This window comes from Telopea speciosissima, chromosome 2 (genome assembly GCF_018873765.1).
Source record: "Telopea speciosissima isolate NSW1024214 ecotype Mountain lineage chromosome 2, Tspe_v1, whole genome shotgun sequence".
Lineage (NCBI taxonomy): Eukaryota > Viridiplantae > Streptophyta > Magnoliopsida > Proteales > Proteaceae > Telopea > Telopea speciosissima.
In genome coordinates, this window is record NC_057917.1 from 63812434 (window position 1) to 63836388 (window position 23955).

At 38.0% G+C, this 23955-nt stretch overlaps 2 protein-coding genes across 3 annotated transcripts; one reads left to right on the plus strand and one right to left on the minus strand.

The window, feature by feature from the left end:
* Nucleotides 1–2723: 2723 nt before the first annotated feature.
* LOC122650986 lies at nucleotides 2724–3646 on the plus strand. The gene is made up of 3 exons (XM_043844338.1): nucleotides 2724–2879; nucleotides 3026–3373; nucleotides 3566–3646. The coding sequence occupies exons 1-3, from the start codon at nucleotides 2724–2726 to the stop codon at nucleotides 3644–3646; spliced, it is 585 nt and encodes a 194-aa protein (XP_043700273.1).
* A 7409-nt stretch (nucleotides 3647–11055) lies between these two features.
* Nucleotides 11056–18904, minus strand: LOC122652974. 2 transcript variants are annotated; one of them, XM_043846868.1, is made up of 9 exons: nucleotides 18492–18904; nucleotides 16355–18404; nucleotides 16139–16237; nucleotides 15861–16007; nucleotides 15092–15255; nucleotides 13463–13610; nucleotides 13166–13288; nucleotides 12989–13076; nucleotides 11056–11594 (listed from the first exon to the last, which is right to left on the minus strand). In XM_043846868.1, the coding sequence occupies exons 1-9, from the start codon at nucleotides 18869–18871 to the stop codon at nucleotides 11428–11430; spliced, it is 3366 nt and encodes a 1121-aa protein (XP_043702803.1). In that variant the 5' UTR covers nucleotides 18872–18904; the 3' UTR covers nucleotides 11056–11427. The 2 variants fall into 2 exon arrangements, with proteins under 2 accessions (XP_043702803.1, XP_043702802.1); XM_043846867.1 differs by having other exon boundaries at nucleotides 16355–18904.
* Nucleotides 18905–23955: the final 5051 nt, after the last annotated feature.

The window sequence follows — 23955 nt, forward strand, 5'->3', positions numbered from 1 at the left end:
CTAGGGATGTAGCTGGGCATTATATTCATATAGTTGTCACACTATATGCATATGGCATGTTCTCTCTGTTATTGATCACAACGCGCAAGTTTGAGTGCATGTATGAGCATACACAATAGATGCATAAGACATAAATGTAATAGTAAATGTCTCTCAAATAAAGGAAAAAATAACTACCAGAGATTTTCGATATCAAATACAAATGGTTGTAAGCCATTTTAAGAATCTCTATGGATCAATGTTCAACATATACATGTGTTCATATTTATAATTCTATTCCAATCCCTATTGGGAATATATAATATGATAACTCTATAACAGAGTACCCAAGTCTGTCCATAATTGTCAACAAGCAAATGATACTATTGAGCAATTTGCACATAAATGAATAAATATGATAAATACGTAATATTAAAATTATAATTCATTTATTTAATCTCATTATTAAATAGGATTTAATTGACACACATTTAATGTCAATATATCCAACAGGGAGAGGGTTGAGTAGAGATAGAAGCCCTGTTGGTTTTAAGAGAGAGAGAGAGAGATTGTGTTTTTGCTTCCCTAGAGAGAGAGAGAGACATTATGTTTTTTCACTTCCCTTAATCTTCTTCATCAACAAGAGTCATGTGCTTTGTTGTTGCAGGACCTCTCAAATTTCTTCAAACCAAATTTTCGGTTCGGATGAGATGATGATCCTTGCATTTTCAAGAAGTAGCAAATCATTAATAAGAAGAAATTGGTATTTTCATCTATTCCAGTAATGTTGGAGGCAAACCAACAACCATTCAGATTGTTGAGCCCTAGAATGTCCTTCATTACGAGTTTTACTCAAATGAATAATTAATATGAACACATCTTCAACGGCTTAACAAAAATCATTGGAGAAAAAAGATCATGGAGCTTCACGGAGGGATTAAAATCCTCTACAGTGCGGGAATTTGGTGGTGCACTGCAGTGCAATCTTGAGACCTTGACACGACACATGGAAGAAGTTTAATCCAACGGTGCGAACTCGATGCAAGGTATTTTTTTTTCTTTTCTTTCTTCTCAATCTCGGTACTGTTGGATGTCGCATCTTCCACATGTCGAGCTCTCAGTCTCGCAGTGCAGTGCACCGCCAGATTAAGGCATTGTAGAGGATTTTTTTTCCTTCAGCGAGCAACGACAATAGTGCGCGAGTTTTGCATTGGTTTTATGGACTCAACAACGAGGAAGATGAGTTTATAATAATTTTAGGAATAAAAATGTAATTTCCAAAGGGAGGAGTATCAGTGTCAGGCTATGGGGACCCTACACTAGCATAGGCCCAGCTGAGAGTGTGTAGAGGCATCCAACATGGGTGGGATTTTTCTCGGGTGCGAGGGCCTTGTAACTTGGTGCCCTTATTTTTCTTATTACAAATATATCTTTTTGTATTTACCAGTTTAGAATCTCAACTAAAGAATCAAAAGTTATGAGAAATGACTTTTTTAACCTCAAAATTACCTACAACTCTACAAGACCCCCAAAGGGGGGGGGGATCAGGAATGGAACCTAGATTGTAACTCATTTTATCATGGGATGATGGGATATGTGACTCAGTGTTTTAGTAATCGATATTAGTCTCCGCCAATATCGATTCGGATCACCTCCTGATTTATTTTCTTTTTAAAAAATCAATCTTTTAACACTTTTACCTAGGCCTGTAAACGGATTGGATTGGGCTCGGATACGGATCGGATGTAATCGGATTCGGATATTTCTTTGTCAAATTCGAATACCTCTAAACGGATTCGGATGCAGATCGAATTCAGATTTTTGACCATCCGTTTACACCTCTGCCTTGTGTAACCCGAACCTTCCTCCCCTTAGTGGATACAATTCACTCTCAATCCATAGTTTAAGATCATGATTCTCTTTTCCTCATATTCTAGAACCTATTGAATCTTCAAAAACCCTCAAAATCATTATTTACTTAATTTTTTATAATTAATTATTCGGATTCGAATTTTTATCGGAGTATTCGGATTCAGATTTTCGATTATCTATTTACAGCCCTGCTTTTACCCTTAATTAGTATCGATTCATCCATATTGGATTGGCTGAGAATATTTTTATTTATTTATTTTTTGGTAATAGGTAGGAATCGATATTGATCTCTATTGATACCAATACGTGCATGGTTTCGATTCCAATTTCTCAAACATGTATGTGACGTTCGGCCTGCCTTGCAAAAAACGGCTACGATGCAGCCATCCCCTTGATTCTATATTTAAAGTTCCCAAGCATGGAGTACTAGTGGTGGTAGAGAACGAAAACCAAAGTTGACACGCTTCCCTGTACCGTCTTCGCTTCTTTCCTTCACTGTTGCTATATGTCTAATGTATTGACCAAATTACCCTTTCAATAAACACAACTATGATGTAATTTAACACAATTGGGTTGCAGAGAGTTTCTTACTTCTTCCTTCTTCCTTGTGGAGGTAGTTGGTTGGTTGGTTGGTTGGGAATCTAAACTGTAATTAATATTCGTCACGCCTGTGCATGAAGAAGCCTTGGTAGCTCGCGCGCTCATCATCTATATAAAGAACCATGTACTCGTTCCCCTGCTGCGACAAGCAATAATAGGGAGGGAGACTATCTCAACCAGAAGTCCATAGTCCATAGTCCATACCTTTAGGCATCCACCTGTCTTCTTCCTCTTCCTCATCCAAAAAGGAAAAGAAAAGTAAACCCATGGCAATGGCAGCTTCGAATCTGAAAGTGAAACTCCTGGTGGACAAGAAGGCCCAGAGAGTCTTGTTTGCAGAGGCAGGGAAGGAGGTTGTGGACTTCCTCTTTAACCTCTTGGCCTTGCCTGTTGGAACTGTTGTTAAGTTGCTGAGTAAGGAGAGCATGGTAGGTTCTTTGGGCAAACTCTACAATAGCGTAGAGGTCGAACCTAAGTGAAACCTACATGGAGCCAAACCAAAGCAAGCTTTCCCTCTTAGAACCCAAACTCCCTGCTTGTGTTTCCCAAGTTCCTCTCCTTTCGTCCAATCCAGCCAGCCGCATCTACTCCTGATAAACCCACTGTATATTTCTACAATTGCGGCGTCTATGGTTGTGGTCAAAATTATGTAACCGGTGACCGTGGTACTCCCTGTCCTGGTTGCCGAAATCAGTTGTCAACCCAGATGACTTATGTTGCTGGAGCTGCTGGAACAGCAGCGGAGCAGCGACGCGTAGATTGTGGAGCAGGGTATGTGAAGGGATTGGTGACTTATATGATAATGGATGATCTGTCTGTCACACCCTTCTCTACCATTTCTGGTATCACTCTCCTGAACAACTTCAATGTCAGGGAAGTGGGTTCTCTTGAAGAGAAGGTTTTTGATTTGGATATGGATTTGGTACGCTCCCCACCCAATTAAAAAAAAAAAAAGGAAAAAAAAAAAGAGGATCACTTCTTCTTAATTAATTTCTTTTCTATACTAGTAGTGTTTATAGATCTACACTGATCATATGACAACCCTTAACTTCTTCGTACTCATGATTTTACTCTTGGTTTTCTTCACATTGATCGATTGGTTATGTATATGTAGGGTCTCGCAATTTTAAAAGCTTCTTTGCAATCAGAGACGGTTCTTACAGATGTCTTTCTTGGGAGTAAGAAGCTGAAATAGCGGTCTCGCTAGTGGAACCGGCCATCTCTCTGCTTAATTATATTTTTGGTGAAACTTTTCTACCGATCCATCCTCCGGTGCTTGTTTTCCTTTGTTTTTAGCTGTTCATTTCTCATTTTGTGTTTTTCTCTTGAAACATTTGGTTTCGTTGCTTTAAGAACACCTGTAATCTTTTCTTTTTTTTTTTTTTCTCTACAATTTGGCATGTAGCAGTTTTATCGAATTGCACTTGAATCTAATTGCTGCTTCTGAAAGGTGGACTAGCTCACTCCAAAAAAAAAAAAAAAAAAAAATTTTATATCATGATTACCTATGACTACCAAGACGGTGCAGATGTACTTAACAAATAAGTTTTACATATAGAGTATATATATACCATGTCCTCTTCATCCAATGGTTGCAATGGACATATATTCTTAATGTAGATGTCATGTCCTGTTTGTGCCATTTATAATAGGATCTGAATCCGATGACTCTCTTGGCCGATTTTTATCTGTGTATCCTTAAGCGTGTGATAATATAGTTCTCTTATGAGAACTTCAACAAGTCTCGGCAAAGAGGTTGTGGACTTCCAACCTCTTGCTGGGAACCGTTGTTAAGCTCCTCGCTAAGGGATGAGGATCAGGCTCCTTTGTGGCCATCATGTTGTATGGAACTCCCAGTTTGTCATCACAGCACATATGTTCATCCAATGCTTTGGCATTGAGCTCGATCCTTTCAAATTTAAATTTTATGCAGCAATTTTTAGGAGCTCGATTCCCAAGTGCCCAACCATTGGATGACCGCACAACCCGAGGCCAAACCAACCCTAAAATTCTAAATGCATGAAAATTTCCCTAAAAAAATGGGAAAATTATTCATGCACAATATACCTTATTTAAGATCTTAGAAATAGAATAAATTATTTTTTGGAATTAGTGTGTAAAATTAACCTAAATTACTAATACACCATATGATATGAAAATAGCAAAAGCCCTAACAGAATGCAAGATTTATATACCAAAATAATGTGATCGATGACCATAGAATATTTACACGATCAATGGAATCAATGGATATATATGTAACTTGCCATGAAAGAACCAAAGAAAAGAAAACCCATCAATTGTTTGGTTGTTATTGTCCAAGGGTGTGCATCCTAAACTTGTTCATGTCTAGGGGATGTAGTTGGGCATTCTATTCATATGATTGTCACACTATATGCTTATATGCTCTCTGTCAATGATCACAATACACAAGTGTGAGTACATTTATATGCATACATCACAAACACATGTCATAAATGTAACAGTAAATGTCTCTTAGGTAGGGTTGTAAATGGATAACCAAAAATCTGAATTCAATCCGCATCCGAATTCGTTTAGAGATATCTGAAAAAAAATCCGAATCCAAATACTTAATTATAAAAAATTAAATAAATAATGATTTTGAGGGTTTTTGAAGATTCAACAGGTTCTAGAATATGAGGAAAAGAGAATCATGATCTAAAACTATGGATTGAGAGTGAATTGTATCCACTAGGGGGAGGAAGGTTCGGGTTACACAAGACAGAGGTGTAAACAGATGGTCGAAAATCCGAATTCGATCTGCATCTGAAGCCATCCGAATCCGTTTAGAGGTATCCGAATTCGACCAAGAAATATCCGAATCCGTATCCGATCCATTTACAGGCTTACAGTCTTAGGTAAAGGAAAAAATAACTTCCAGAGATTCTTGTTGCCAAATACAACTGCTATAAACCATTTAGGAATCTATATGGATCAATGTTCGACATATACATTTGTCCATATCTATATTCATAATCCAAACTCTTTTGGGAAAATATATAATATGGTAATCCTAAAACAGAGTACCCTAGTCTATCCATAGTTGTCAATAAACAAACAGTACTATTGAGCATTTGCAAACACATAATATTAAAATTATAATTCATTTATTTAATCTCATTAAATAGGGTTTGATGGATACATATCTAATGTCATTATATCCAACAAGGAGAGGGTTCGGTTAGGTGTAGAATCCCTGTTGGTTTTAGGAGAGAGAGAGGAGGACATCTAGTTGTTTTTTATACCCTTAATCTTCTTCATCAATAAGAGTCATGTGTTTTGTTGTTGGAGGACCTCAAAAATTTCTGATCCTTGCATTTTCAAGAACTAGGAATACATTAATTAGAAGAGATTGTTATTTTCCTCTATACGTACTATTGCAAAACTTATTAGATTCCAGTAATGCTAGAGGCAATTAACAACCATTCAGATTGTTGAGTCCTAGAATATCCTTCAAGTTGTGATTTCCCTGTAAGGGAGAATCAAATATGAAGACATCTTCAACGAGTGAACAAAAATCATTGTAGAAACAATATCTTGGAGCTTTAGCGAGCAGCGACAATAGTGTACGAATTTTGCTTTGGTTTCATAGACTCACAAGCCACAACGAGAAAATAGGTTTAAAATAATTTTAGAACAAAAAAATAAGGGAAAAGTGCATGCTTACGTGATAGTTTCAAGGCATTAATTAATGGATGAGGATTTATGACTTTTCTAATTCTTTGTGAGAGATTACACAATCGTATATATCTACACGGTCATGTATGAAAACTTTCCTCTTTATATTTTTAATCTTGATTTATACCGATTCATTGATACAAGATTCGATATTGGTCTCCATTGATACCGATACGTGGATTCGATTCCAATTTCTCAAACCATTTATGTGCCGTTCAGCCAGACTGATTAAGAGAGAGAGAGAGAGAGAGAGAGAGAAAACGATAAGGTGACTGTAATTTGAAAAAATGGTGGCAACCATGTACTTTTGGTCTAGGCGTCTGGCCGTCCCATGACGCATGACCATCCCTTCTTTTTGTTGGACAAAGTGCACACGCCAGCTTCATTGTTGCTCTATCTATGGTAACTTGTATTGACCAAATCACCCCTTCAAAAGTTCTTTCTCTCCCTCAATAAACACAACTAAAATGTAATTTAATAATTGTGTTCATGAAGCCTTGCGCTCATCATCAATATAAAGCAAGGCGCCCATCCACTTCTTTCGTTCCCTGCTGCGACGACAAACAATAGTGAATAGCCCATCGAATCCCTCAGTGCAGACCAGTTATCCATACAAAACCCTAGTGTTGCCATGGCAGCTTCGAATCTGAAAGTGCAACTTCTGGTGGACAAGAAGGGTCAGAAAGTCCTGTTTGCAGAGGCAGGGTAGCAAGCTTTCAATCCTACAACCCAAACTCCCTGCTTGTGTTTCCCAAGTTCCTCATCTCCTTTTGTCCGATCTAACCCCACCTACTCCTCCTGATAAAGGCACTGTATATGACTACAGTTGCTGCTCCTGTGGTAATTACATAACCGGTGACCGTGGTACTCCCTGTCATTATTGCGGAAGTCCGATGTCAACCCAGATGAGTTATGTTGCTGGAGCTGCAGGAACAGCAGAGTAGCAGCGACGCGGAGATGGTGGAGCAGGGCATGTGAAGGGATTGGTGAGTTATATGATAATGGATGATTTGTCTGTCACACCTTTCTCTACCATTTCTGGTATCACTCTCTTAAACAACTTCAATGTCAGGGAAGTGGGTTCTCTTGAAGAGAAGGTTTTTGATTTGGATATGGATTTGGTAAGCTATTTATTAATTAGGACTACTACTCTAATCTCTTTTTCTTTCTACACCGATCAGATGACAACCCTTCTTCTGTTTTTATCTATTCATAATCATCATTATCATCTCTGGTTATGTAAATGCATGGTCTCGCAATCTTCAAAGCTTTCCTGCAGTCAAAGACGGTTCTTACAGATGTCTTTCTTGGGAATAAGAAGCTGCAACAGAGGTCTGGCTAGGAGGAGGAGATCCATCGATCTATCTCGATCTCTACCTGCTGAATGAGATTTTTTGGGTGAAACTTTTTTGGCTCTCCATCCTCCGGTGGTGGGGTTTGTTTTTTGGGTTTACAGTCAACAATCTGTATATTTCATCTTTACAAACACTTGGTTTTGTGGTTTAACCTACATCTCTCTGTAATCTTTTTGCCCTGTGAACAATTTGGCAAGTTTGTGAAGGTGTCCTTGGGAGAAACGTAGCAGACATTTGATGATGTCACCACTGCAACACGGAAAGAAGTTGTCAACATCAAGCGTAACTATGAAGTGATTCAATGAATGCTGAGTCCCTGCTTTCAAACTATAGTCTGCCGCCCTAGTCCCTCATTTCCTATAAAGAGCAAAATTTCTATCAAATTTCCAATGGGAGGTAAACATGTTGCAATTAAATCAATTCACAGCAGCTATTGAAGTTGAATCAAAAGACTAGGCCCCACCCAAAAGAAAGTAGGGATTGACTCATCACTGACCTAGATTTATGAAGAAGTGCAAAGTACAGTTAGTATGCACAATAAATACCCTATAACTGGTAAGGAAAATTATTATTATATGACCAGATGAAAACTAACCTAAAACCAACATCAGTCAAATCAGAAAATGAAACCCTAAATGGGAAAATTGTTTATGAAAAATATACATATTCTATCATATGATTATACCTTAAATCTTAGAAACAGGATAATTTACTTTTTGGAATTCGTGTGCAAAATTAACTTAAATTACTAAATACACCATATGATATGAAAATGGAAAAAAAAAAACCTAATAGAATGCAGTCATTATATTATATACCAAATAATGCGATGACCATTAATCGGAGCTCCTCTCTAGGGAGCCCAGCATGCTCGGGGGCATCGACAGTCTCTAGGCCTAGAAAAAACCAAAGAGAAGAAAAGAGAAAATTACATGATTAGCTATTTTTGGGTTTTCATTAATAAAAATAGATAAAAACAAGTGTAGGTTTACAAAACTAGACAAAACAGTGACTCTCCTTCCTTCTAGTTCCCCTCTGAAAAAATCCTTTTTTTTTTCTCTGTTATTTGGGATAAGCAGAGAATGGCTGGGACAAGGGTAGGGTTGAAGGCTGGGACAAGGGTAGGGTAGGGTAGGGTTGCAAGGAACGGAGGATGCCGGGGTGCGAAGGTAATGATAAAAAAATCTACAAAAGTGTGGGAGGGAGAGATTATTTTATCCAGTTTTATAAACCTTAACTTATTTTTGTTTATTTTTGTAAACTCAAACATAAATGGATAGTTTTGTAAATAAAAACCCAAAAGTAACTAATCGTGTAATTTTTTTAAAAGAAAATCAAAAAAAATGAGAATGAATTAAAACTTTCGAATGAATTAAAATTTTCAAGGGATTAAAGACCGTTGTCCGGCAGCATCCCCTGGGCCCTCTCGCATGGGGTAGTAAAATGACCACCCTACCCTCCTTTTGGATACCCATGTGCATGATCCCAATGACCCCGTATTGACACAGGGGCTATGCAACCAGACAGCTAACCCCTCAATTTTCAAATATCAAAATCAATCTAAAACCGTGATCCATTCCTAAAAACAATATATCATACAAAGAACAAATTGAAATGAGCATATCGTTGCAACCCCCATTTAGGGCAGCGACGATATAGTGATATGCTCAGACGTTACTATAACTGTTGGAAATGTGTCAATCAAATCCAGATTTGTATGAATTAAATATATTAATTTTAATGATTAATTAATCGGTTTATAATAGTACTTAGTTTTTAACCTAAATTGTTCAAGACTAGGGATGGGATTGGATACCTGTTTGTGTGGTTGTTTCATTGTGTGTACCTAGAAATGGAGATTCCAAGGCACAAGTGCAAGTAGTCATAAATAAAGTGAGGACAATGAACCAGATTATACGAAAATTTTACATGTGTGTTATTTTCTATTGATTTGAAATATAATTTTCTTAAGTCCCTTTACTTGAGGGGTCCTTATTGATGCGATTAGCATTGCGAGTTTTTGACGCACAAATGATTGATATCTCCTCGACTATATATCGGTGTACTATATTTGTAGTTTTTGTCCATATTCGAAAGAGATGTTCAACATCGAATCCATTGCCCTAATTAGGGGAATATTGACAAGAGAGAATTTCTATGATTGACTAGATGCACATCCGGATCAGGTTGCATTTTGGTAATTTGTTTATAAAGTTTTGAATTTAGATTCCAACTAAATTTGTCATGAGATTGGTGACGAAGTGACATACCCTTTAGATTAGATTAAGGAGGTGAAGCATCCTAAAAATAGGGGTAAAGCTGCGTACATTTGACCCTCCCAGACCTTGGTAAAACGGGAGCCTTTTGCACTGGGTACGGCCTTTTAAGGGGTGAAGCATGACCAGCCCAAAATGTTTCTCAACTCTTGACTTCCTCAATGAAGGCACATGAAGAGCAAGCATAAAGCATTTCGAAGGGTCAAAACCCTTTGGCTTAACCTCCTCTACAATATGTTTGAACGAATGGTTGAACCGAGCATTCTTAGGTTGTCAGTAACAGTTTGATGTTTCAGAGCAATAACAACATTCTACACGGTCCCAACTAAACTTTTGAAGAAATTATAAGAAGAGATTATTTGGTTCTCTAAGCTAGAGAGCGAGACTGATGGGTCTACAAGAAGAAGATTTTGGCAAGGTCAGAGCTTTGAACACCCACAGTATGAAAGAACTCAAGTTTGGGAAGAAGGGTCTTTGCAAGATTTGTTAGGAGCAAAGATTGGTACCTTCTGATGAGACTTGAAATCTGGATTGGCAACTGGAGGATTGGCCCTGGAATCGGTATGTAGATCCGTAACTTTAGTTTCCAGATTGGCAGGAATTAAGATCAGCCTCGGCCAATTCCAATCTGGATCTAATTCCATCATCATAATTTTCTTTACATTGGTACACTCACCGTAAATTCTATGAAATAGTGTTTTGATACTATAATTGCAACAATGCTTACTTGAATCTTGATTCTAACTCACTGAAAGTGCAACTTCAAAGAGAAAATATCAGATCGTTATATCACACATATGATGGCACAACTAACATTAGATGTTCACAGATATTTTGATCAAGTAGTACTTGAGTATTAATTCTTTTAAATCATCCTTAATGAGTTTGTGGCTATTTCCATCAGATGATTGACTTTGAGTAGCTTATACCATGTGGCTCAGACATAATCCTTTATTTTTGTTGTTCTTGGTCTCTGAATGCAATTGAAGTAGTTGATAATACATCCTCTTTTCCTTTAACATGGAACATTCTACTATTAAGGCAATAGACACCAAATAGTCAACATTGAAACAGAACATCGATCAAAGCCACTGTTTTGGATCTTGGAAACTTTCCATTGTATAAAAAATTCTATCGCTTCATTTGCATTACACAAACTCACTACGTTAGTGATCGTTTACACTTTTTCTGGGAAAATATAAATGTGTGTGTGTGTGTGTGAGTGTCTGAGAGAGGGAGAGAGAGAGAGAGAGAAAGAGAGAGAGAGAGAGAGAGTACTGAAATCACTAATCGATGAATATTAGCATTCTATACAACATATTAGGATCAGTAGCCAGGAAAGTCCAGGAAACATACAAGCTCTCTCTTTCCCTTGACCCATTCTTGATTACACATCTGAATTCCAATCATCCTTTCTCCTACATTGACTACAAAGCTGCAAAACCAGTCCCTATACATTCGAATCTCTACCTGAACCCACTCAATATGTTCAGGTCAAACATGAGACACCGGACGACAAATTTGTTCACGCCTCAGGATGCTTCTATACCTGCTGGTCTAATCATATTTACATGATCAACCTTTTGATTGGTTATGCTCAACTAAATGATCACTATCCATTTCAACTTAGTGGTTCAGCTCAGCTATCACTTGATGTTGATAGCTGCTGACATTGCACGTAGCTCCTTAGCAATCTCTGGGAAACCTGGCCTTAATTCAGGATCAGATGACCAACAGCTCTCCATCAATGACCTCCATGTAGGATCACACCAGCTAGGGACCTCGGGTCGTAGATCACCTTTGATTATACCAGCTGAAAATGCCAGCCCAGGAATACAGTTAAATAACATCAAACCATATATAACAGAAAAGCAGTTATCCCGATATTGATATATTCTCAAGTATGTAACTGAAACCTTAAACAACAGTCATTCAAAGAGATTCCTGATGATAACATAAATATAATATATAAGAAGCAAATCCAAAAGGTACATGTAGATGCTGAAAAATGAATAGAAAACATGAAAATGGCCACTCAACAAACAGCATCAAGTAGAGGGCAAAGGTTGTCGTTCGTTGGCTGAGATCCGTAGACTCCAGCCTATCTTTCCTGGAAAACATGTTTTACCAGGAGTTTCACAGCAAGGCGGACTTACACTCAGTCACATGGAAAAACTAGACCTCTCTATTAAATCAAGAATCTGATACTACTGCACTCCCATCTTATTCAATGGATGTGATCGGTCTAAGCTGTGGTCAGTCAGTCAGACTAATCTTGATCCAGGTCGTCCAGAAACATCAACACAGTCACTCCTATTGGGCTTCAGAGAAAAAAGCATGGCACAGAAGCCCCTCTTTCCGACTTCTGAGGCAGAGCTCAGCAGCATATCCACTGGTTTTCTGTTTTCTTTTTCCTATTGTTTCCTTTCTGTTTGATTTCCCTCTCTTTGCTTTTTCCTTTTGATATAACACTTTTCATTACTGAAATGCAAAAAGGAAAGCAGTTATCAATCTTTGTGCTGAATGTAACACCCTTAGGAAGGTGGATCCACCAGAAATCAGTATAAACTCCAAGTGCATCCGATACAACATTTGGGTAGCACAGAGGACAATGACACCCAGATCCGGCATGGAATTTCAAGCTGTATCATGAACCCATTAGTTTTCAGTTGACAAAACAATCAACAGTTGCTTGTGAAACCAACTATAAGGTCCTTCACTTGGTTGGCAGATCATTATTAGCGTGTTATAAATCTGCTTCCTGTGAGGATAGTGATCATTCCAAACTAGCTCAGCATTTCAGAAAAGGAACCACAAGATTCATACATCTCTCTAGCATTGTGTGAGTGGAATAACAGACAATATGACACATCCTAATGATATGAAGTCAGATATTCAGATCCATGAATGTACTTTGTGATGCGAAAACAATATTTAATAAGCCAAACATTTACAGCAACAATGAACTATAAATGTTAGATTAACTACTGCATGAACTGGGTTGTTGTAATAGGCCGAATCAACATTTGCTGCCCACTGAGATAACCAAAAAAATAGTTCAATGGTTGAACATTATATTCACAAGACCAAAGAGTCTATGACAAGTAAGTCAATTATTTCCAGTTTCTATTAGTAGTTGATTAGTTGATAACATAGAGGAATTCTTATTGCCTAGTTAGCATACAAAACAATCCTATTGAAATTTACCAATTATCTCCTCTGAACGCATGTCTGCATAAGGTTCGTCCCCAGTTAAAAGCTCCCACATAACTATCCCAAATGAGTACACATCAACCTACAGGGAAGTATTTTTCATACCAGTAAGCGAGCAGAAATTTAAACAAAGCATTGGCTTCTTAAGAATTCAAGCATGGACAAAAATACCTTTTCAGTTACCATCTTGTCTTTACCAGTCAAAAGCTCAGGAGCCATCCATGGTATAGTTCCTCTTACCCCACCAGATACTAGTGTCCTCTGTTTAATTTTTGACAAGCCCAGATCCCCAATCTGAAGAAATTTAATTGAAGATCTCAACTATTAAATGCTTAAACCAATGAAGTGTCAACCACGAGACAGACATATGTTAACATCAAGGTACCACTAAAATTTAAAGTACAGGAAGGCAAAATATGAATACAAACAATAACCAAATAGTCCCATGGATCTTCTTGAGTTGATTACCTTGCATACTGGTCGGTGAGGATCCTTCATATTCACCAAGAAGTTATGAGACTTCAAATCAAAATGGACAACATTCTTCTCATGCAGATATTGCATGCCAAAGGCTGCATCCATTGCTATAATTAGCCTTTTCCGACGATCAATTGTTCTGGAGATATGAATCCTCACAGATTTAGAAGAAACCAATGACAATAACATGAATGTAACAACTGCAGGACTTATGGGGTACATAATTGCAGGTAGGACATGCATTCTGAATCACTAATCCTGAAAAAGTTTGCAAGGTAAGAATAAGACTTCATAATTCGTCTTTAGATAAGTAGAGGAGTTAAGTTCAATACACTTTGGATTTCAAGCATGATATCCTACAGTGAGTGCTCTAGCTCTTGCATGATTACTATTCTGGGATTTTAGAACCTGGCAAACCCAGTTAGAGAACTAGTATGTCATATTAATAGATTATTACCACAAATCGGATCATATGTCAGTTTCTGATTTAAATTCCTCATCTTTCAAGGCTTCAATGCCCTGTATGTTACAGCTTTGTAAATCTTCCTGTATCTTTTATAGGTCTGGTTGTGTAGGATGATTATGAATTTGCAAGCAAAGCTTAGCTTTGACTACTCAACTATAGTTTTGGTTTTAACCACCAAAAAAAAAACTACAGTTTTGGTGACTCCTTTAAAAAAACTGGTTTTTCACTCCTAATATCCTATAAAATAGACCACGCAGACCTTGGAGTTGGTGGCATTCACCACCTTGTTGATACTACCCCAAGGCTCATCTATTTTCAGCTTTGGTGTAATTCCCTGTATTTGTGCTATAAGTTAGTCTGAAATCATGTGCATGATGAGAACATCCTGTTGGCCAATTACATTGAACATATCACACTTCTTTCTACAGAAGTATTTAGACTTTCTTAGTCTTGGGTTCCTCGCAAAAATTTAGAGATGGAACTTCAATTTTCTCTCAAGTACTTCATTTACTCCTTTGTAGCTATGTAATTCAAACAGGGCACAACTCAAGAGCTCCTCACTTGAAAGAACAAAAAACTTCAACAAGATATCCTTCAGTGAACTTTTTCATAAATAAACATATATCCACGTACCTTCTATATATATTTGACGAGAACCTGCAAATGTGATGTTCTCATTTGGATGGGTTCTTCCAGACCATCCGATTTACATGTTTTAATTCTTCTATACTGTCTGATTTACATCATTAAACCATCAATCTGTTTTAGATTCTGACACTCCACAGATGGGGAGTAGCATCTCCAAAGCTCATAAGTTGTTTTGCTGTTTACTTGTCATTATTTTTCTATGAATTGCAGGTTTTTTCATATATTATCATGTCCTTTCCACTTTTCAGTCTCATATTTATTATATTATATAAAAACTAATGCATACAAAAACACAGCCAAATTGTAGAACCCCATATGTTTGGGTTCTCTGAATCCAAAAATTTGCTACCATATCTAACACAGGAACAGGATATAAAATAGAGTAGAGTTGAAGCACCAAAAAATACAAGAGAGTATTAAAAGAAGCATCAGCTAAGTCGCACATCCATAGGAGTAATAATCCTGCACTTCTATAGAAACAAAGAATCATAAAAAGTATAGCATACCGATCTTTTCTTTTTAGAACATTCTTGAGGGAGCCATTCACCATGAACTCTGTCACTGTTGCTAAATTTCTCACTGGTCCATCAGTAACCACACCATAGAATGCTACCACATTTGGATGGTGAAGCTGACTTAGCATTTGAGCTTCCTTCCAAAAATCTGCAATCTGCACAAAAGATAAAAAAAATTAAACCAACTTTGATCAGGTGCAAAGGATGAGATAGGTTTGGCAAAAGACAATTCAAGAACTAGTTCCTGGACTTCGAACTTGACCAACTCAATGTTTAGCTGAAAGGAATTTCACTAGCAACATAAGGCTATATTTGGATGGTTTGAGATGAAACTCTAGTCAATTTAGGTTTGGTTCATAATAATTTAGAAGTAGATTAAGCTTTAATTGGCAGGATACAGGAGATAATTCCTGCACTTATAAGAGTTTAGGCGGAATTTCGAATTCCTATTGTTTTTGGAAGGCTGGAAGCTGGATCAGGGAGAAAAAGCTATACTTCCCATGATGCAGATCATATCCACCTAATCCAACATAAATATCAACCCTGAGAGTTCAACTAACTCTAAGGGATTGAAACACTGGAGAAGTGATTCAACTATCAAAGCCCATGCTTTACTGGTACAAATTCAGTAGAAGTACATGAAAATATGGTCATATTCTACGAAAACGCAATCATGTTGAGATGGGAAAGAAAGGAAAGCAAAAGAAAAATAGAAGACAATTTTCCAAATTATAGAATACAAAAAGGATAGAATAATCACCAATCGATCCTCTTCACCTCCAGTAAAGCAACTTGGCTTTATCCGCTTGATGGCAACATCAGATCCCTTCCATTTTCCATAATAAACTGTTCCATACGTACCAGAACCAAGCTCTCTTATTTCTTCAAGATCAGAATTTCTAATGTTCTGCGAAACACACGAAACTTTAGATTCAGAAGAATAGTAGAAAGAAGCAAGCCTTTTGTTTCATTTTCCATTGAACCTAAGAATTTAGTGAAAAGGAGATCATCTGTAACCAAGAGATAACAATAAACTACCTGCAATTCGTGAGTAGTTAAATGGGTGTAAAAGGCTGCAAGATCATTATAGATTCCACCATCTGTCTTAGAGCAGGTGTGAGATCCCTTAAACTCAGCCTGCCACAACAAACTAATTACTTAAACTGAAACCCAGAGGACTTCACTATTTACCACATAAATAATGATTTTATGGAGAACCTTTTCATCAATACTTAAACTGGATTGAGCATCTACCTGGGTATCCTCTCCGAGAACAAGATCTTTTCTCAACTGTGCAGCTGGATTGATGGAACAATTAGATCCATGTCCATTTGAGTTCCCAATGCTTGGGTTTGAGCTGAGGTGGCCTTCATCCATGGTATCTGGAGAACTTTGTTGGAGATCCATTTCACACCTGGGCGAGAATTCCAAAACATCATCTCTGGCAGGAGAAGATGGAAGAGTAGGGGGTTCCACTTCTTTGGATATCGACAGTGAAAGATTATCCAAAGAAAGATGCACGCCAGATGAAATATCAATACAATCGGGATTTTGGGTCAATGTTTTAACACCTGTCTTGTTATCTAGTCCTGATTTTTTATCAGTAATAGGACATCGACTCTTATCACCCGACTTGGAGCCATTGAAGCAGCATCGGTCGATGGAACATATAGTCAATTCAACATCTTTTTGTGGATTCATGAGTAATGGTTTCTTACTCAAATCGTGACCATTTTGCTTACCACTTAAAGGGTGATGGGAGCTATCAACTGGAATTGTATGGGAGTTGTTGCACACCGTCTGAGATGGAGTTTCATACTTTGTGTGATTTAGATCACTTGAAAGATCCTCTGCAGTAGTCGTATGCTTGATGCATTGAACTGGGTTCTCAATTGAATTATTAGGCTGGAGAGGTTGGTAACATGGGCCACCGCATACACCATGTAAAACTAAATGGTCCTTAGGAGGGTTTGAACTTCCTGTAGCTAAAAGGCCACCCTGCCCACTTACATGATCAACTGGATATCTCCCATCAGATTGCTGCAAGATTCGCTCTCTCAAAATTCCTCTACCACTTTTGCGATTGAAGGAAGGTTGGGCATCCTTGCAAGATTCTATCATCCATGTCATACCTTCCCGTGCATGCTCAAGGGTACCTGACCAAGGCTTCCAAAGATGAGTATGATGTGATCGCACAGCCTGCCCATGTTTTGAAATGTTTGAACTCGGACTAAGCCCAGGATAGCACTTCCAGAAACAAGGTTTGCCATCAAGGCCAATGTCTCGACGGTTCCCCATCTCCAGTAGCAGATTAACACGATGGTTTCGCATATAATGCAAATTCATCCGTTGATTTCTGACATCGCCTGCACCAAATCGATGATTTCGGACTCCGCACTGATAATTTCCCGATGCCCTGTTGTAGGTATCAAAAGGCTTCAACGGAGAGACCTCTCCTACGAACTGATCGCTGCATGCAACTGGAGTTCTACACGTCTCTACTGAATCACAACAGGCAGTCCATGGCATAACATTTTCCCTATTCAGTACTCCCATAGGAACACGCTCAATGTTTTGTCGACCCTGTTTAACATCAATGCCAGGGGTCATTGATACTACATTAGGACTCTGCAATTGCTTCAAGAACTTGACTGTTGCAACCGATTGACCAGAACAGCCAGCATTGAATTCACCACCATTAGCCAAGCCATCACCAAATCTACTCGGCAGAAATTGAATAGAACTATTCCCCTGCAGTCCTAGATGTCTACCATTCCGCTTTAAGGACCGCAAGTGAGGTTCCGGAGAGGAATTTAAACCGCTTAAACTTTGATTCAGTATGCAGGTCATCGGGAAATTGTAGTCCGACACATTCATGCCATATGAGTCGCGGAAACTGTGAACAGTGGTTGGGTGGTTTGATGGAACATGTGGTTCAAAGGTTATTTCTCCGAGTGAATTGACCGAATTTTGGACTCTGACAGAGCAGGTGGACGGAAACGGAATTTCCCGTTCAGAGGTTCTCGACATGAAAAACCCACGAGGACTTTGAAACCCAGCTTCCTGTGTTGCTATAACCTGTTGTTCTAACACCATTTTCCTGAGGGAATCATCGGAACGGAGTTCAACATTCTGAATTACCGGAATCTTGGGTGTTAAAGAGTTGGTCGAAAAGAAGTGACCAGAATTCTGAATCCTGGACATATGGGGGGAAGAGGGCTCAGTTTCTGCTGGAAACCCACACAAACGATCACCCAAACCAACGACCCCATTCATGCTAGGTTTCGTCTCTGTTTTACCTTGTCTGGGAACAACCACGGTTCCCACATTAAGATTTCCAAGTTCAGAGCAAAACCCAGGGAAAGAAGAAACAGAGTTGGGTTCCAAATACCCGTTATCGTTGCAGACAAAGAGCCAAAGACGGCGAGGCTTTCCATGAGACAGGAGCTTATCGTACTCATCGATCATGAACCTAACGTCCTCGTCCGTGGTGATCAAAACCAGGGGGACATCTCCGTCGACACCGTCCGATTCAGGAATCTGGAACTTGAGAGAGAACGAGGGGCTGATAGGGCGAAGCTCCAATATCTTGGATCGCAGTCGCAAGAAACCGATGTTCCTGTCGACAGAGATGATACGAGTTTCGCCGCCAACGTAGCGAAGCTTCCCAAAAGGTGGCCTGGGTAGTAAGGCACCATTGAAGCTGCAAAGAAGCTTGATTTTCTTTATTGTGGAAGGCTTCTTGTGGCGGCAGAAAGGAGATTCTTTCATTGCTGCAACGAGCGAGAGAGAGAGAGAGAGAGAGACTCAGGTGTGGAATTGTTGAGGACTTGAGGGAAGGGAAGAGAGTGGGCTGTGTTTATTTATAGTTGTTACGGTATTGGAAGACAGCGTTCAAAGATTGCCCCTGTGAATAACTTAAATTACGGAAATTACCACTATCTGTTGGGACTTGGGATCCCCACACAAGGGGAGCGTGGCCCAAATGGGAATCTTGTGACAGGTTGACAGTTACCGTATAGGGGGAATGGGCTTTTGGTGGGTCGACGTGGACACCACGTACGGCATGGGCCCCACAGGAACTATTATAACATTGTCAAATACTCTGAAATAAATGAGAAAAAAGTAAAATCCTAGCAGATCATTGGCAAAGAACTAAAGTCTATTGAAGCAATTTTTTTTTAGTAAACTATTCAAAAAATTTTAATATAAAAAAAGCCCCAAACATAATAAATGTGGTAGTTTTTTTTTTGTTTGGTAAGAAGGAGATCTATTCATTGAGTGAATGCATGGTGTCGCTCTTAGAAAGGGTGACTAACCAAGCAGTGAAAATAGGCCAGTTGTCAAACACTCCACAGACAAGACCTTTCTAGCCAAAGTATCAGCAATAAGTGTGGTAGTCGCAGACAAGCATTTTCAACATATTCTTTAAGAAATCTTGCATTTACAATACCTATTTTGAGTCATGTAATTTTTCTTCAGTTCCAAAGGATTTTAAGAGCATAGTTGATTCTCTAGTAAGGAAGACCTTCTTTATGACGTATATGACAGTTTGGCCCATTTTTTATCCGTGAATTCTGGATCAATATAATCCGTCATCCATGAGGCACTCACGTCCATCTGAATAAATTTGTTTTCCACCTCTAAAAAAAAAAAAATTTTAAACTAAATACTCAATTAAATTTAGGCAAAAAAATCCATATGATAGAGATCCACCAATGAATTGTTACTTGGGTGCATCACCATGTACATATTGAGGGCTGAAGGTTATAATCCGTATCTAATGTCTTATTAAGTTGACCACTAAGCCTACATTTTTGTCAGTTAGGGTTAATCTATGGTCTTATTTCATATTTGTGACATGTGTCATACATTAAAATTTTTTAAATCAGACTTCAAAAACATGGTATGCTCATGAGTTAAGGCCAGATACAGTATAGTTTGTGGTTAAAACTAAGAATGAAAGAAAGAGAGTGTCAGAAGGAAAAAGAATAGATTTCATTATTTTTTTAAAAAAAAATTAAAATAACAGAACTATGTTAGTTAATGCTGCTTTTGCTGAAATCATTTTAATCCATGTGGCAACCCATGTTGCAAAATGTTAAAAGAGCGTTTCAAAGAAAGATTTAATAGAATCTTATCTAAATGGCATTTAGTAAAGGTGTTTTAATCACTTGGGGGGAAATAGATTCTTGAACTCTTTTAGGAAAGTTTTTTTTTTTGGTAAATCTTTTAGGAAAGTTATGTTAGGTGTTTATGATGATTACATTCTCCACTGTATTGGCTTCTTATATTTTTGTGTCAAACGAATAATTAAGGACCATTTGTTTGAGCCGAAAATCTTCTAAAAATATAATTTATTTTATATATAGTTTTTTATAACAATATAACTTTATCTCAATTAAATATATGGGGTCGGTTACATGAATCTTTACTCTTTTGTCGGTTCTATTGGAAGTCATGTATGATACAAGGCCTAAGCTATGTATATCTTTCCTCACCATTTTTCCTATGATTATTTTACACATGTCCCTGTCTCTTTTAGTCCCTTCAAACTAAATCAAATTACTCTTTTGTATTAGGACATCCCAAGTCCTCCGTTGCTACACTTAGTTTTTCTATTTGACACTTTTTAACTACCCAACAATCTGGATCATACATCATGGTCGGTCATATGATAGTTTTATAAAATTTCTTTAAGTTTTAAAGAAATACGTCAATCACACAACACTCCAGTCACATTTCTCTACTTCATCCATCCTATTTTAATTTTATGAGTAACATCATCTTTTATATTACCTTCTTTATTTTTGATTGAGTACAAATACCTACAAATAATTGCTTTGTGTAATTCTTGTTTTCATCAACTCTTACCATCTAATTAACTGTTCTAATGTGACTAAAATTACACACCATATACTCTGTCTTGGTTTTACTTATCTTAAGACCTTTTGATCCCCAAGGTTGATTTCCATGACTCAAACTTGGCATTATTCTCTGCTTTTGTCTCATCCTTCAGACCAATATCGATCATCGACAAAAAACATACACCAATGAACCTTATCTTGAATGTCATTGGTTAAATTATCCGCAAACAAATAAAGGCTTAAGACTAATTCTGATGTAATTCAACTAAAATTGAAATTTTATTATCTTGACACCCCACTATTCTTACACTAGTCACCACATTATCTACATATATTTAATTATTCCACATATTTACTTGAAACCCTTCTCTTCTCTAGTATATTTCAAATTAATTTTCTTAAAGACTATCTTATGGAGATATTTTATATTTCTTTGCATTTGCTTATTTTTTTCATTGTACATAAAATGAAGTATATTTGGGCATATTGATGGAGGCTAAGGATTGACCTATAGGAGACTTTGGTCCAAATTGTAATTTTACATTTCCATAAAATATTCTGAGTTTTTAGGCCTTGGGTGGATGGGGGGGGGGGGCGCTCTTAAGAATCTAAAAAAATTAGATTGTTCTACCCCCCAAAAAAAATATTTGATTGTTGAATGAAACAAATCATCTCCATCTCTATCCCTTCAATTACAGAAAATCAAATCACAGGTGAAATGCTAGTTTGCTACAAGGGGAGTTGTACTTAAACCACTATATTTATGCAGTGCTCGTCTGTCCCTTAATTCCCGGTTGCATTATTACTTTCCAAGAGGCATTTCACAAGTTATTCGTCTTGTTGCATGCATCTAAAGATATTTTACAAAAATAAATAAATAAATAAATAAATCAAAGGGTTTGCTGAAGGTAATGTTCAAATGTAGTTACAGCGAAGATTGATTGCCTACACCATCGTGACAATAGAAATGTTGTTGCAAGTTAGAGACCTTTGATGTGAGCAAGTTGCTTTCACCTCCAACTGTGATCATATCCCTCTCTCTCTCCCTTGTGCCACTGTACATCGCAAGAGATAGGTCACAAAATCTTATCTTGTTGCGTTCACCTCAAAGAGTTTGCTCGGGGTAATGTCCACATACAACTACAGAGAAGATGGGCTCTCTACACGAGGGATACAATGCAGATCGCAAAACTAGGCATTCATGCGAGACATTGTTGTTCACCTTAGAATGGGATCATACTCCATAGTCTCTCTTATGATTTCTCAAAAAAAAATCCTTTTTATTAATCAAATTTTTTTTTCAAATGTTTCACTATTGACTTAATGTATAAGATGACAATATAAACAATATTATACATATATTATCTTTAACAACAAAAAAAATAAAAACAAAACAAAACGTATTTTAATAATAAAATTCTAAAATTCACAAAGGGAAGTATTTCCTATAGAGCATGACTCTGCATATACACACGAATCAATGAAAACATGTGCAAAAACATAAACCGGGACATCATTTCGCATTTCATTGGGGTCCATGTGCCAGGCGTAGGCACCACGCTCCCCTAACAGAAATCATTTCTCCAATTCACAAACACCATTTGACGTGGAACCCAATTTTCCCAAAATGGATACGTGGAGTATTGGACCACCGAGAAAGTCACCAGACGTGGAGAAATCGAACAAAGAAAACCAAATGTGATGACGACAGTTTCTATCACATCTGTATGTCCTCTCATCCGGTCCCACTAACCGTGCCCTACATCAGTTGGGCCGACATCAATCAAAGCCGCCAGGGGGACCCACATTTACCAAATTTAGATAATGACACGTGGGTGGCGAAGTGGACGCACGTCACTACCATAGTATCATAACAGTGTTAAGCAGGATAATAAAATGCACATAACTTTACACGTCTCCACGCGGCTGCTTGAAAGCAGTGGATTCCGATTTCCTTAATTGGACACGTGGAGAGGAGGGAGACTTTTACTTAGGAATCTTTTGCTCCAACTACCAGAACGGGATACGCTAGACCATAAGAACAGTCTATTTTGAGGATTTTTGCTTGGCGGTGGGCCTTATCTAAGGATCAGGATCGTCTCCAGGGCGCTGCCAGCCGTTGAACTATGCTGCACACATCTCTAGGTGTGTGCTGAGATGTGTGCGACACAACTCAATCGTTGGATGCCCCCTAGCAGCATCTTGGGTACATGCCTCCTTAGAGACGAGCTAAATTCCTTATCAAATCAAACGAGATCGATCTACTTGGTAATTTGGCAATATGCATGGGATTTGATCATCCATCACAAGAAATGACACAGGGAGTGCGATTCATCCATAGGCCATTAGTCTCAGATAGTTGGCGGATAAATAAATTTTTGGGAAAAGGAACACCAACCGATCGCTCGGCATAGCATGTACCTATGCCTAGACATAGTCTAACATGAAAATACTGATTGGCGTTTTTTCTCCTTAAATTATTCAGTCTGACAACTTGAACCGTAAAAAATAAGGGGAAAAGGAATTTTGTCCGAGAGCATACTCCTACGCCCAACACATGATGAGACAAAATGATTACTCCACCGGTGTGGGGAAAGGTGGAAATCATATCCTAGTTGATGCTTCTTCATGTGCTCCCAATAGCCCCGGTATTGGTGTAGAAGCCATGCTCTTAGACAGAAAACTCTTTCCCCCCAAAAAGTAATTAAAGGAAAAAGGGTCCAGACTCGTGTGTGAGTGTCAATTTGAGCTGAAACTGAAACCGTCTAGAACTGAACCAGCTAAAATCCGAAAAGGAACTGACCTATATAGTAAATGGAATGGTTCTTAATTAGAACTGATTTTAGGACCATTCATTAAATGGGAAAGGACGATTGCGAGGCAAGTTTCTCAATTAGTTTAGAACTGAACAATTAATAAGGAACCAACTTCTTCTTCTTGTGCGCTTCTTAAATGGTATTTCCAATGCTACTCCATGGAGGATTGCCC